Below are 14780 nucleotides of genomic sequence, written 5' to 3'. Positions count from 1 at the left end.
GTAGAATAATTATTTTTTAATTTTTTAATAATGTTTTGGCCATTTTTAGGCCTTTGAATAAATGAAGGGGGAGAGAGATAGGGGGAAGGGGGGGGCGATGACATGCAGCAAAGGGCTGCAGGTCAGAGTTGAACCCAGGCCCTCTGAGTCAAGGAGTGAACCTCTATATGGGCGCCCGCTCTACCAACTGAGCTATCTGGGCACCCCAGGTAGAATAATTTAAAATTGTTGCTTTTTTTTTTTTTTATGATAAAAGATGGACGTTTTTGTTAACACATTGCTTGATTTTTAATCAAAGTTTTCCACCAGTGTCCCCACCTGACAAGCTGCGGATTACACCTGTTGAGTAAATGCTTAGTGCATTGTGTTCTGTCACCATTATTCTGCGGAGATTTCAAGCTCACCAGCAGCTTCTGACAGAGCCACAGATATTAGATGAACTTCATTAGCGTTGAAATAGTGTGAGATGTGCTTCAACGTTGTGTTCAAAGCAGCCTGCGAAGGAGTTCTAATGTGAGCGGCAGTAGCATTTTTCATGTTTCCACAATAGCTTGTTATTCATCATAAGACAAAGGAGAATCTCACTCGGCTCGACATAGATGGAGGAGGGCCATGAGGGTATTACTCACATCTGTTGAAAACAGTATGCACAGCCAACTGGATGTCACGATACACCATACTTATTAATGCAAACAAGTCTCCCAACACCGAATATAAATGACTTTTTCCTTCACATCAGAGCATAAATATTAATTGTGTTAAATCTATGATGTATTGTGGTTAGGGAGATGGTTTATTTGTTTGTTACACCAACAGGATGCATTTTATTAGTCAAAGCAGCACATCATGCGACACCTTATTGTGAAGGGCAGTATGTACACACTGGGCTGTTGAATTCAAAGCTGTAGTTCCCTTTAATACCACAAGGTGACACTGTAGGCTTACAAACCGCTGCTATCAAACTGCTCATCCCAGTCTCTGGCTCTCTGTTAGGAGCGAAGATCAAGTTGATTTTAATTGGCATTTTCTTTTAACGTGAACCTAGAACATTACAAATTATCTACAGTACCACTTTGAGACACACCTGCACTCACTAATGTCAAATATTCAATTTGGCTCTCTCAGCCTTGTAGATCTACAGCCCTTGTTCAGCACTCCATATAAATAATCCTACCTTAACCTCAGCATGCACAAAGCATCAACAGAAGGCCTCTGGGAGGCTTTTCGCCTTGTTCACTCTTTTCTTTCTTTAAGTAGAGAGTTTGCACAGCTGTCCGGGGGAACACAAATGGCATTACTCTCTCTTCCTGTGGCAGGACATCTGTTGCTTTCAGCTGGCATCCCTTCTGAGTCTGCTGGGGTGTGCTTTATGCAGCATGGTGGCAATATGATAACTGAGTCTTTGATGGGTTCCTTTCAATGTGACAGGTGAGATGGTACCGTTTTTTTTGTTGACTATAAAAAGGATGAGGAAATGAAAGGTGTCATTTATTTTTTCCTTTTGTACTTCAAATACCAGAAACCACAAACTGCAGAATTTACTTGAGTATTCACTAGAGTACAATAAAAGGTATTTTATTTTTCAGATTCGTCATGATAGCTGCATATCAAAAACGCACTCATCTGACTCACAGGTAGATCTAAGGAGTGGATAGGTTGCTATACACTTAAGGTGAATGCATGTACTCGGGCACATAATGGTGTTATTCAAGATGAGGCCACCATTAATATTGCTATGAATCACGGACAATGCATTAATACGCTCGATGGTGTTTTAAGCCCCCCAACGTCTCCTTCCAGGCAGCGCTGCGACCGTTGACTTCAAGGCACCTAACCCTAACCATTGCTTAATCCTAGTGCCTTCGTGCCTGGAAGGAGACGTTGGGGGCTTAAAACTACGGTGGCCCTGAAGTGCAAATCACAACAGCAAATCATAAAACGCAACGGTAAATAGGAAAACACGACAGCAAATAGGAAAACACTTCAACAAATCATAAAACACGACGACAAACAGGAAAACAAAACGGCATTAACTTCTTCCGGAAAAGGTAGGGCCTATCTAGTAGAGGACGGAGCCTCCTGATTGGACAGACGGACTGTCTCTCTGTTAAAAGTAGGCGCTTTTCCGTGTTTTTCACCTCTCCTTCCTGTTAAAAGACAGACAGTCCGTCTGTCCAATCAGGTAGTCTAGATAGGCCCTACCTTTTCCGGTAGAAGTTAATGCTGTCGTGTTTTCCTATTTGATGTCGTGTTTTCCTATTTGCTGTCGTGTTTAATGATTTGTTGAACTGTTTTCATATTTGCTGTCGTGTTTTCCTATTTTGCTGTCGTGTTTTCGTATTTGCCGTTGCGTTTTTCTATTTGCTGTTGTGATTTGCACTTCAGGGCCACCGTATAAAACACCGATAAACCATTCATACACATCCTTCTGCAGCCACTGCTTGGTCTTATGGCTGCCTGATCCCTCTGAGTGAGGAACTCTTCTCATACAGATTGACTGACTGGGAATTGGGCCGGATAGAATACTGATTTGCATCCTATTGAATCAACTTAACACTCTACGCCCTAACCTCACGTCCCTCTGCTGAAGACGGATATCTATAAATGACCCCTGACCATTTTCTAAACATGAGACAATAGTGCTGCTATACATTTTGGATCTACAGTTAGATTAAGCCTGGTTGATTAGTTTAAATGGATAGACTCATTAATTTGTATGAATGTGTGAGTCAGACAAAAAACTATGCAAAAACTGCTAGTTTCTTAAGAATGCATACATTGAATCATTTTATTGTTGTTATTATTCCGTCTTCTCACTTGGATTGACCACATTTGTATTTTGAGATAATCTTTGCATACTCCCGTCCAGACTGGTATAGGGTTCGGCTTCGCTTTGCGTCCGCAAAGTCCACATGGAACAATCCAAAGCGAACACTGAATCCATCAGCCCATTCAAAGTTGTCCAACAGTGACCATGCGAAATATCCACGGACGTTGACCTCATCTTCCTGTATAGCTAAACACAAACACAACACAGAAAATAAAAAAATAAATAAATAAAGTATTTACAAGTATACCGTCGTACTTTGAAAGACTACAGCCATCAATGAAACATCACAAAATAAGCACATAATCAAGATTTCACAATTGTCAACCAAATTTGTCAGGCCGTTATTCATTGGCAGCTGTAGGACTGACACCAAAGTGTTATGTAGAGTGTTTCCATAATGCTGAATTAAGACAATATTTTCACTGTCATTTGCCCCATTGTCTTGGACCCTGTTACTGTCTGCTAACGGCTATTTGCTTATTTCCAATGCAGATATACCAACCATTACCTTTAGCCACTTCCAAGATGGTGTCCTTGTAAAACCCTGAGCGCTGGACGTCCTCAATCTGCAGCGGCCCCACCTGAGAGAAGCCATTCTCTGTAATGTAGACTGCTGGGTTGTTGAAAGTGTCCTGGAAAGTCATGGAGCAAACGTTATTGTCAAACAAGGCATCTCAGCTGTCACACATTCCACGGAGAGACAGATTGGTCTGCAGTGTACCGTTTAGCTGCATTTCAACGGTGCCAAGCTCAAACTAATGGCCTGTGACAGGGCACAACAGCAGGAAATTGCAATTGCAAACACTTTCAGCAAAGTAACTGTTTCATTCAATGTGACAGCACTAATGAAGCATCAATGTTTTTCTGGAGGTGTTAAAAGGAGATTACCGCATACAAAATCAATAGCAAGACACTAAACGAATGTCAGGCTGTTCTACTCGTTTGGTTGAAGGCGATTTGTCTTCTTGTCGGTCAATTCACTTTGATGCCAAGAGAAAAAAGAAAAATGACTTCACATTTCAGCTGACTGAATTCACTCTGGAAATACAGGATGTGTTCGGGAATACTTTGTAGTGATGTGGACTGAGGGAGATGAACGAAAATGACCCAAAAAGATGGACCAGTAGTTTTAGTTTTACCTTGATGTACTTGAGAAGTTTCCTTAAGCCATGAGGCACTACAGCGAGCCATGACACACCACAAATAGGCCAGGATGGATCCAGAACTACTTCTGCATATTGGTCGCTCACCATACACATCTTTCCACAACCTCCCCCAGGCTTGACTTTACGAGACGTATAGTAGTTCAACGCAAAGAAGTCTGCTGTGCCCAAAATGGCAGGTTCGTCTTTTGAGAAACTGGGCAGTCTTGAGCTGCCACTGCATCCCATCTTCTTACTTTGAGCGTCGATGGAAGATCTCATTAATTCTGGATAATCTCCAGTAACAAACACAGGCCAGGCAAACCACCCTAGTGTAAATGCAAAGTAGCGTTCCGTGGCAGCGATATCCTCGGTGCAACCTGCGTGTAACGGCTCAAGCCAGTCGCTGTTGATGGCCAGAGACACTGCACCCTTCTGCTTTGTCCTGTAGAAGGAGTTGTAGCTGTGCCAGGCCATGGCGTGGGCACGCAGCATGTTATGGCCCACCAGGTAGGCGGCGATGCCTGGTTCTTTTAACCCCGGGGCGTGGATGCCGTCTTCATGGCCAAATTTGGCGCACACATAGGGCTCGTTGATAGTGATCCAAAGCTTGACGCGGTCACCAAATGTTTGGAAACAAAACTTGGCATAGCTGTCAAACAGGGTTGCTATATCTGGTGATTTCCAGCCACCCTGATCTTGGAGAGCTTGAGGCAAGTCGAAGTGGTAAAGTGTGACCACAGGTGATACATTGCAGGCCAGCAAATCATCAATCACCTTGTTGTAGTACTGTACACCTGTTGGACACATATACAATGCGCTGCCATTTATGAGTGATGAGGTAAAACAGCACTAGAACCATCACATAAGCTTGTTCCATTTTCTTGTTTTGGATTCAAATATGGCATGGGTCTAATGTGGATATGGAATTACCTTTTTGATTGACATGTGGTCTGGTGCCATCAGGCAGGAGGCGGGCCCAAGAGAGAGACAGACGATAGTGCGTCAGTCCAAGCTGCTGGATGCACTCCAGGTCCTTCTCCCACAGCTCGTAGCTGTTACAGGCCAGGTCTCCATTGTGCTCCTCAAACACTCTGCCTTTCTCGTGACAAAATATGTCCCAGATATTTGGTCCCTTGCCGTCTGCCTGCCAGCCTCCTTAATGTACACATAAAGGTTGTTTCATTTCATAAAAGTATGTACGATGTCGACATAAAAGAAATCACAGTAATGTTTCTATTGGGACTTCAAATGTGTCTGTGGATTTCAATGAATTCATTCTGACTATCTTTGGCTTACCTTCAGTCGGATTTGTTTTAATTTTGCTGCAATTTTCCTTTCGAATATAAGCACAATGGTCCGATTATTTTTAAGTGTTAGTTTTACATAGGGTGACCTGTGCGTTAGTTCAAGTTCGTCCATTGACTCAGAGTCTGAGTTGGTCAAACAATAAATGTTGAAAGGTCAAGTCTGTAGTTTGTCTTGTGTGCCATCTAATATACAACCTTTAAGGAGTCATTGTATAAATCCTTGTTTGACATATTAGAAATATATAAGGCTCATGTTATCTCCCAGATAGATATGCAATGGATATAACAGAACATATACATCCACACAAACTAGGCAGTAGGCTACCATAGATATAAAACAGCTGCTGTTGTTTTAGTTAACGTTAGACACAAAGTTCTAGTCTGAGCGACACTTTAACTGTAGTCTTTGTTGTATTTCTATAATTAAATTAAACTGCGTGTTAGTGACAGTGTCCAATTCAACGAATAACTAAGACTTCATACATCTTGTGTTTAACGTTACCTAACGCTAACTTACCTTCTATTTGATACGCAGCAGTTGCCGCTCCCCACGCAAACTCTCTTGGAAACATTATTTTTTTTCAGCGTTAGGATACTGAATCAACGCAGTTTTGTTTGAGTACCGCGGTATGTCTCATAGAAGTTTTAAACAGATAGTTTTCACTGCGTCACTCACAACCATGGATGTATTAATCAGGGTAATAGTCCACAAGACCAAAAGAAGGACCACACGCGTTGCCATCTTGCTTATTTGGGGGTCAGAGTCTGCGCAGTAGATACATGAAGTCGCAGTGTCGAAGTCCCGCCCATACACCCGGCCGACCAATCGGGAGTCGATCACCAATCACTCATGATGTCCTAACCGCATGCCATGGTTTCAACCCCTAATTTGTAACTAATTGCAACGAAACTTATTTGATACATTTACAAATGCATCAGCGTACCACCACTACCTAACTACCTGTGTGCACTGATAATAACTAATAGTGATCATAGATATTTATTTTAAGCTAGTCATGTCATGGGGAAACTTCCTTTTTTCTTCAGATATCTTATCACTTGATTTACATTAGTATTTTTTTTTGTTTTGGTTAATCTTGAGTAAGTTAATGTTTTGGGAATAATAGTAGTATTAGTAATGTGTTGTTAGTTTGCCCTGTGTGTCAAAACCTGGTCTGATCAACCAGTATATCCCCTTGGTTTCTACTTTGTTGGGTCAGTTGTATGTTGTTGTTTTTTTTGCATTCGTTGTGACGAAAAGAGAGCTGAGCCAGAAGGCAAAGCTCTCAATCTACCGGTCAGTTTTTGTTCCTACCCTCACCTATGGTCATGAAGGCTGGGTCATGACCGAAATAACAAGATCCAGGGTACAAGCGGCCGAAATGGGTTTCCTCAGGAGGGTAGCTGGCGTCTCCCTTAGAGATCCCTTAATGATCCCTTAAAGCTCAGTTGTCCGTGAGGAGCTCGGAGTAGAGCCGCTGCTCCTTTGCGTCGAAAGGAGCCAGTTGAGGTGGTTCGGGCATCTGGTAAGGATGCCCCCTGGGCGCCTCCCTAGGGAGGTGTTCCAGGCACGTCCAGCTGGGAGGAGGCCTCGGGGAAGACCCAGGACTAGGTGGAGGGATTATATCTCTAACCTGGCCTGGGAACGCCTCGGGATCCCCCAGTCGGAGCTGGTTAATGTGGCCCGGGAAAGGGAAGTTTGGGGTCCCCTGCTGGAGCTGCTACCCCCGCGACCCGACCCCGGATAAGCGGATGAAGATGGATTAAGAGCTTGATTTACATTCTGTTTAGTTGACCTCTTTAATGGGCCCAAAACTGTATCTTCATTTTTGTTTGTAAACAGTTTAATTTGCTATTTTGGGGGTAAATAAAACCCTTCCTTTAACAAAAAGACATACCTGTGACTCATTGTGTAAGGCACGCAGTATAATAAGGAGGGTTAGTCATCTTGTCTCCATGTACAAACATGGTCTAATTTATGCAGTAGCCTACCACACGCACACACGCGGATACACAGTTCACACACATGTTAATAACATTATCAAGGTGGCTATAAATAAGACCTGGGTTTTCTGCATCTCTCTGCACTGCATATTATTTATCTTTGACATTTTGTGTATTTTAATGAATTTATATTAGTAAATAATGGGAGGGGTTTATCATAAATCATTACAAGCAGGGTTCAAAATTAGCACCATTTACCAGCCAAATGCTGGTAAAATATGTCTATAGAATGAAGGGACTTACTTGACCTGATCATAACAAAGAAAATGGATTGTTTCTCAAACATTTTTTACTCAGTATATAGAGGTAGGCTACTGATCTAAAAACCCTGAGTGTCACAGTAGGCTATGAGCCTATGCAGAATATTTCTGGAATATTACTGTAGTGGTTGCTGTAATTGAACTACTGTTTTTTGGGTAAATGGTTTTGTGTCTTATTCTGCAAAGTTATTAACTACTGTGAAATAAATGTGGTGGAGTGAGACAGACTAGTTGCCTCCAAGAGACTGAATAGAGCATAACATGGAGGAAAACAAAACTCAAGTAAAGTAGGCTATAAGTACCTTAAATGTATTACTTGAGTACACTTGCTTTCCACCACTGAAGCCTGAGTGTAGGTAGGCAATTGCAAACTCAACAGAATGGATCACAAAAATGTCTCTGGTTTGGGTTTTATTCTGAAATGCGGACCGGATACGGTTTGAACTCCGAGGGACTTGACAATGGTGGAGCCCGGGGCAGAGCCATTGGGAGGAGGACTTCTCAATGAACAGGGAACTGTTTTTTTTAATATACTTTTCAAAGAAACAGTGGAGCTAAACGAGATACAACAACCACTTTGGATATTCTTTTTGAAGCAATGTAGAGCTTTAAACTTTGTTTTTCGGGCATTTGCAGGACACTTTGAACTGTTGTTGTAGCGCCTTTGTGTGTGTTTTTTTTCCATTGACATAAGGCTTTTTCGGAGTAGTTTCCTGTTGGTCCCTGGAAAAGAAGAGAAGGGGGAAGTTTGCTCCCGCTTGTTTGGATCCGCATGTATTCTAAAGTACCGGGAAATTAAAGTGGGTGTTTTAAAAATCCTGGCGAGTTTCCAGAAGTTAGTGCGGATAACCTAACTAACGTAACTGCAGCCGCCCCCCGTGGAAAAGACAGCACTGAATTGGACCCACGCTATGCCCAACAAAGAAAACCTCTCAACAACTGGACAAGTTATTTAGTAAGCAGCACACTCGGCATTTAACATTTTCGGACTCGTAGGGTTGGAGGAAATAAACACTCACGTCAGGATGGAAAGGGAATTATAAATGAGTCGTTTGGCAAACAAAGGAGAACCTCTGTCGGACTGAATACCGCCGAGCAAAGGGAAAGCTTTGAGAGAAATGGAGGAGGAAGGCTCGCTTGAACCAAACAAGATACTGGCAAGGGTCTCATTTCTGTCTTTAACGGGGACCTTTTCATAACAAAGCTACTCAGTAGCTATCAACTAGCATAGCCATCTGCCCCGTTTACTATCAAAACATTCTTTCCAATGCTGCAGTGGTTTTCTAATCGTGTGTGAAAATGAGGGTAGATCTGTTGCAGTTTTTTGTGATTTTGCTGCTCGGTGGCGGCGGTGGTGGTTCGGCGGTATCATCTGATTGCAAATCATATGATGAACGCTCGAAAAGCGGTGGGAAAAGCCTGCCGTCCGACAGGAAAGTGGTCTGCAGCAACATGGAGCTCCATCAGGTGTTGCCCCCGGACTCCTTCCCCAACAGGACAGTCACGCTGTGAGTATACAGAAGATTTATTTTGCATTCATTTCAGCTAATTAAAACACACCATTCCTATATCTTAAACAGGTTTAATACTAAACTTTGAATCTATAAGTTTTATTACCAGGTTTCAACTATCCACTGCTGAAGGCTGTACGTGAACGTTACTTATATTCCCTGTGTTATCTTCTTCTAAATAGTTTAATGCAGGGACTTAAACATAGGCTATCTGTGATACCTAATACAACTAAAACTACAGTTTATAAAAGGTCATAGCTGATCAATATCTAGGCCTGAATGTGTGATTAACTTCCATATCATCCAGCGTATTTCTAATAAGGGAAAGATACATCTGGCTTGAATGACGTGTCAGCCGTACATCACTCTTTCACAGCTGCATACTGCCATGTTGTAAATGTACCCTATGTAATAGTAACTCCCTGTCTTCCTGTAGTGATTCACACACAGGAAGATATTTTGGCTACTAAATCAGTGTTCATACAACACTTAACATACCTCCAAGGCATTTGAATGGAGCAAAGTTTTTTCCCCCACTTGGCTGAAATATAAACTCTCTGCTGGGGTTAGATCTAGTTCACGTGGAACTTTTTTTGGTCAGTGTTTTAAGAAGTGTACATGTACATACAGTGATTATATGGCATTTTAGTTTGGTCCTTGATTGGTAATGTTTACAGTAAAGAAAGTTCACTTTATAATTCAGAAACAGCAGTTGTGATTGTATGTCATCCACAACACAACACCAGCCATGAGCGTTACATGTGTTAGTCTTTGTGTGGCCACCATCACAATTTCGTAAATACACACATATACATACAACTGACTGAGCACAGGTGGATTTCCCTTACAAACCTCTTCATGATCTCATTGATTGAGGTCATTAAATGTTACTATGGTGACTGATTTTCAAGTAGTACCAAGTTGAATTCAAAAAGCAGTTTTGATTTAGGTTTTATTTAATGGGGTGCTTGGCAGAACAGAATAACTGACACCAACGAAACTTGCAAAAAGACATTTAAAGCTGTGTGTCCAGTGTGCACTTGTGCTTTGTGGTGGTGGTGGTGAGCGATGCGGGAAATATGAGAATACTAGGGCAGGGTGCAGGAGTAGAAAGCAAATAATAGACTCCAGAGAAAGAAAGGGGTAATTTTGGCTGGTAAGGTAAGTGAGTTTGCATGTTGTAACCAGTTTACCACAAACCACATGTATATTACTTTGAAGCACTTTCCAAAGATTTTTTAAATCTGCTTTCCATACATATCGGTTTGTAATAATTTCAAGACATTATTTAAGTACAATTGCAGTTAGGTAACCAAATAGTGATTCATATTTCTTGACAAAGTTACACCATTGTAGCATGGAAATGCAGACACGAGCATATTGATTTGAATAATTGTAGAAATACGTGAACATGTTGCCTGTGATATCATGTTTCTGTGTTTAAGCTTGGTCATTTTATCTCTTACTGGAGCCAAAAAATATCCAAATTAGGCCAGTGTGCTGCAACCACTCAACTGAATGTTAAATCCAAAAAGGCCTGTCAGTAAACCAGGGTCCAGGCTATGTGCATCTTGACTAAATATCCTTTAAAAACAACAATTTCCTGTTTGGACTTCCATATTGTAAGCCTATGTTTTACCTAACAGTATCAATCAGCCATTAGGAGTTCATCATAAGGCACTTTCAAATTTGCTTCAACACACAGCCTACATGTTGTGATGCTGCTTGTAGTCAGGAGCTGACTCTGAAATCCCAGATATTGGAGCTTCCCATCAACACATAAATGCACCACACAACAGACTGTTGAAGAAATCAGTTGCATTACCACGAAATAAAACAAAATGTTCACGGTGTTGAATTACCTGGCTCAGGAAACTAACTTGTCTCTTTGAATGAATAACCATACAGTACCAAAATGAATGGGGACCATCAGCTGCCTATTGTAGGAATGTCATTGCATTTTTATCTTTTAAAAAGTTAGAACCTCTTACATTTTTTCTGTTCTGAATGATCCCCATTACCTTCCTCTACCTAGTGTCCTCTCAGATATTTCTAGAATTTTAAATATGTTGATCTCTTTTAGCTATGGTGTGCTCCAAAGTAATTTAGTAAGCCTTCCATCTTGTAATGGTGTTTGCTCGGTCTGTCTTCAGTGAGCTTGGGGTCTGTCATCTTGTTCTGACAGTAGAGATGTTCCGCTACGATACTGCCTAAAACGCTGGTATCGGTATCGGGAAGTACTGGAGTTCATGCACCGATCCGATACCACGTAATAAAGCCCTAAAGAAAAAATACGTTAAAGTAGTTTATTTATGTTCTTTTTCTGTTATAACTGACTGGATAATAAAAGAACGTTCTGTGGCATTCATGTTTCACAAAGCGTTTAACCTGAGCCAGACTGACAACAAAGATAGAAATCATATCACATCCATACAGGGATAGTATACAGTTCTTAAAACATAATAAAATATATGACACACTGGTATCGGATCGGTACTCGGTATTGGCCGATACGCAAGTTCAGGTATCGGAATCGGGAAGCAAAAAATGGTATCGGACCATCTCGATCTGACAGTGATGGAATAAAGGTTCCTCATGATTTAGAATAGAGCTTAAGCACTGCAATGTGGAGGACAGCCTCCAAAGTACAAGTAAGATTAAATTAGAGAGCACAGACCGAAAGCAGTGCAACTTCCACGAATTCCTTGCAGTCTCCGCTTTTGTATCTTGGGGCATTTGTTGTCATCCATTGTAGGAAAACAACAGAACTACTTCAAGTGTTCTTCACAATTCCCTGTAGACATGAGTAATGAAACGGCAATTTATGTTGACTGCACAGGTTTTGGGTGTCAATTTATGACGTGTAAAATCGGATTGCCCTCTCAGTAGGAGTAGTGGTCCTTTTTTATGACTCCCTTACTGTCTCGTGGTGGGGTTGACCGTGGCCCAAACACAGCGGGTCTGGACTGCAATTAACTTAAGCAGGGGTCTCAGCTATTAGGGACCTTTCTCAGGCTTGAGCATTACCAGCCATTATTTCTCCTTGTTAAGCCAAAGCAGACCTCACCCCGTTTAGCTTTTCTCTCTTGAATTTCTCATTCTCAATTCACTGGTTCCTGTTGGGACTCAAGTGGCAGTGACTATTTTACCAAATATGAAATTATCCAGCGCTTTAAGGGTACTGTTTAGTTTAATTTCAAGAAACGAAAAGAAGTAGACTTTGTTAACTTTCATGGAACAAGCATCTTAATGTTTCTTTGACTTTTCTAAAGGGATATTGAACACTTTGCAACTAGTCCTTTGGGTTTCCGTGTGTATGTTCTCCGAATATATAATATTATGTTAATGTTAGTAGACATATCTCTAAGTTAGTTTGTAATTGTAATAAGGTTTACTTTTCCCTTAAGACAAATTTCCATTTTAACAACATTACACAGAATTACAATTGTCACAGCTGACTACTCAACTACTGTTTTGCTAAAGGGATTACTGGAGTCTATATAGTTCCCTTGTTGTATGGGTGTTTTTCAATTTGTGTGTTGACATGCCATGTTGTGTGTGTTAATTAAAGGCCTTGCCAGAAATGGCAGTATAAGCTAGGTGTGATTAGAGACCCATTCCATTCATTATATGTCATACTCTTACATTGTCCTTTATGTTAACTATGCCTATCTGTACACGAGCAGTTACGCACTTAAGTAGCTGTTATTTTGTTTTACCAGACTTAAATGATTGCTAGTACTAGTTTGCCCTGAGATAGAGAGCATGTAGATATGCAGTGCACCTCTGTACTGAAGGCCTCTCTATACTGTAGAGTACGAATGAGTGATGCATTCTCCGCATTTGTGATCTCCAAATGATACCGCATGCCGAAGTTATCCGAGAGGAAATCGCACAAATGTGTTTACAGCTGGCCTGTGCTCCCATGTTAGTGTAGGCCTCGGCTAAAACACGAGGGCTTGAATTTAACCTTTGCCTCACACGGAAGGTTAAATCGGGCTGTGTGAGTCGTCTGTATGGGTGTAGACACGAGTGTTTATTTTTGTGTATCTGTTTAAGTTTCAGCCTACGTACCCATGCAGACAGAACCTGACCTAAATTTAAGCTTTCTGTACTCACCCAGCTCATATTTCTTTACAGGTCTTGTTTAATGTATTTAGGATCCTTTCACAGGCGCACCTGGGTTGGACAGTGCAAATAAGCGCACCTGGTTTTGGCCTCTACAGAGCAGCACAGGATTAATGTCGGGAAGAAAGCAGGGATTTCCTCCCTCGCTGCAGGAAAAAGAGCACACAGTTTGATGACACACATTGGAGAGCAGTAAACGGTCTTGTTTCACAGCAGTGCAAACCGGCAGTTAGGGTTACATTCTCACCTGGTTTCCTTGAGACTTCATTCAGGCTTCATGCTTGTGGGGAAGTTTCTTTAAAAAAACAGATGGTAAATACAGACTTTTGTTTGGAATGCGTGTTGAGTCCTTATGTCAATCCTCTTGTATGTTTTTTTTTTTCTCCCCAACATTCAAAAGCTACTATGTCATGCTGGGAGCCTTTGGAAGTGTTTGTGTAACTAGAACACAGGTGCCTGCTGTCGTCCATGTCCTCAGAAGATTTGTTTTTGTTGCTCTCCAGGCAAGCCACTGGTCTAAAGGAATGCCCCTGTGTTTTTCATAGTAGTTCTGCGGTGTTTGCGGAAGAAAGCAAAATCCCAAAGGCGAGGCACTGACAGCTGCACATTAAGTCAGTTCGCAGCCTTTCATTTCATAGACCTGTTGAGCTTTGACTTTGCCAGGTTGCCCCAAGTCTCATTTAATCCTAGACAAGCAGTTCAGTTTAGTGCATAGATATGAGCTAAGGCTGTGCAGTGCCTTCTTGTCTTACTGCTCATCTGCTTTCATCCTGGTGTTTGCATAGTGGATCATTTTTCCATTCAGAGAGAGAGAGCTATAAGGTGAATACTTTGCTCTAATGGGCTGTCCTGTTGGATTTTGAAAGAGGATATTGCAAGGCCTACTGTTTGACTTACAAGAATGAAGTGGCACTAACAGCTTGTCTGACAAGTGTCCTTTTTACCTTGCCCCAAGTGAATCCCTTAAAAAAAAAAAAGTAATACAAAAATCCTTATAGCACAGTTTTTACCCTTTGGTACCCATTCTCAAAATAAATCCAAATACTGCAGAAAAATGATGAGTGGAACAAGAACATGCTGGATTATGGCAAGAATTACCTTGGCAAGTCAGTCATTGGACCCGTTCCCTTTTCCACCTGAGCTGAGGCCGACTTTTCCAGGTCACCCTAGAAGGGGTTTTGTGAGCTCACCTGCAGCCTGAGACTTATTTGAAAACCTGTTGAAGGGTTACAGCTTTCTGTTCTTGGGAGTTTTTTTGTCCAAAAGCCTTCTGAGCATAAAGAAAGTGTTGAGAGAGCACCAGTTAGCTTTGTCCTTAAAACGCCATGTGCCTGTGAGGGGAGTGTGTACTGGCTGGCTATTTGTAGTCCTCTTGATAATGTGCCCACAGCCTAAGGCAAATTCTTTCAGAGATGTGTATATATATATATTTATTTTTTTATGAAAAAGGGACCTTTGACCTTTTGATAGTGTCAAATTTACTCAAATCGAAGGAAAGCTGAAATGTAGGCCAGTGCATTTTATATTCCTCTGACTCAATAGAAATTAGGGTTCCAGACCAAGCTTTTCTATAAATGTCGTTGAGATTTATTGCA

At 41.5% G+C, this 14780-nt stretch overlaps 2 protein-coding genes across 2 annotated transcripts in view; one reads left to right on the top strand and one right to left on the bottom strand.

Moving 5' to 3' along the window:
- Positions 1–2199: 2199 nt before the first annotated feature.
- On the bottom strand, positions 2200–6032 carry gba3 (glucosidase, beta, acid 3). The gene is made up of 5 exons (XM_078276357.1): positions 5800–6032; positions 4906–5130; positions 3970–4769; positions 3339–3462; positions 2200–3016 (listed from the first exon to the last, which is right to left on the bottom strand). Exons 1-5 carry the CDS (start codon positions 5852–5854, stop codon positions 2814–2816), a joined length of 1407 nt encoding a protein of 468 aa, XP_078132483.1. The 5' UTR covers positions 5855–6032; the 3' UTR covers positions 2200–2813.
- Positions 6033–8011: 1979 nt separating this feature from the next.
- Positions 8012–14780, top strand: part of adgra3 (adhesion G protein-coupled receptor A3) — a 31601-nt gene continuing 24832 nt past the window's right edge. The window contains exon 1 of the mRNA XM_078276081.1: positions 8012–9054. Coding sequence (XP_078132207.1) covers positions 8846–9054 — 209 coding nt within the window. The 5' untranslated portion in view covers positions 8012–8845. The remainder of the gene's footprint in view (positions 9055–14780) is intronic.

Source organism: Sander vitreus, chromosome 19 (genome assembly GCF_031162955.1).
Source record: "Sander vitreus isolate 19-12246 chromosome 19, sanVit1, whole genome shotgun sequence".
NCBI lineage: Eukaryota > Metazoa > Chordata > Actinopteri > Perciformes > Percidae > Sander > Sander vitreus.
Note: the sequence above shows the minus strand (reverse complement) of the source record. Positions and strands in the feature narration are given on the sequence as shown.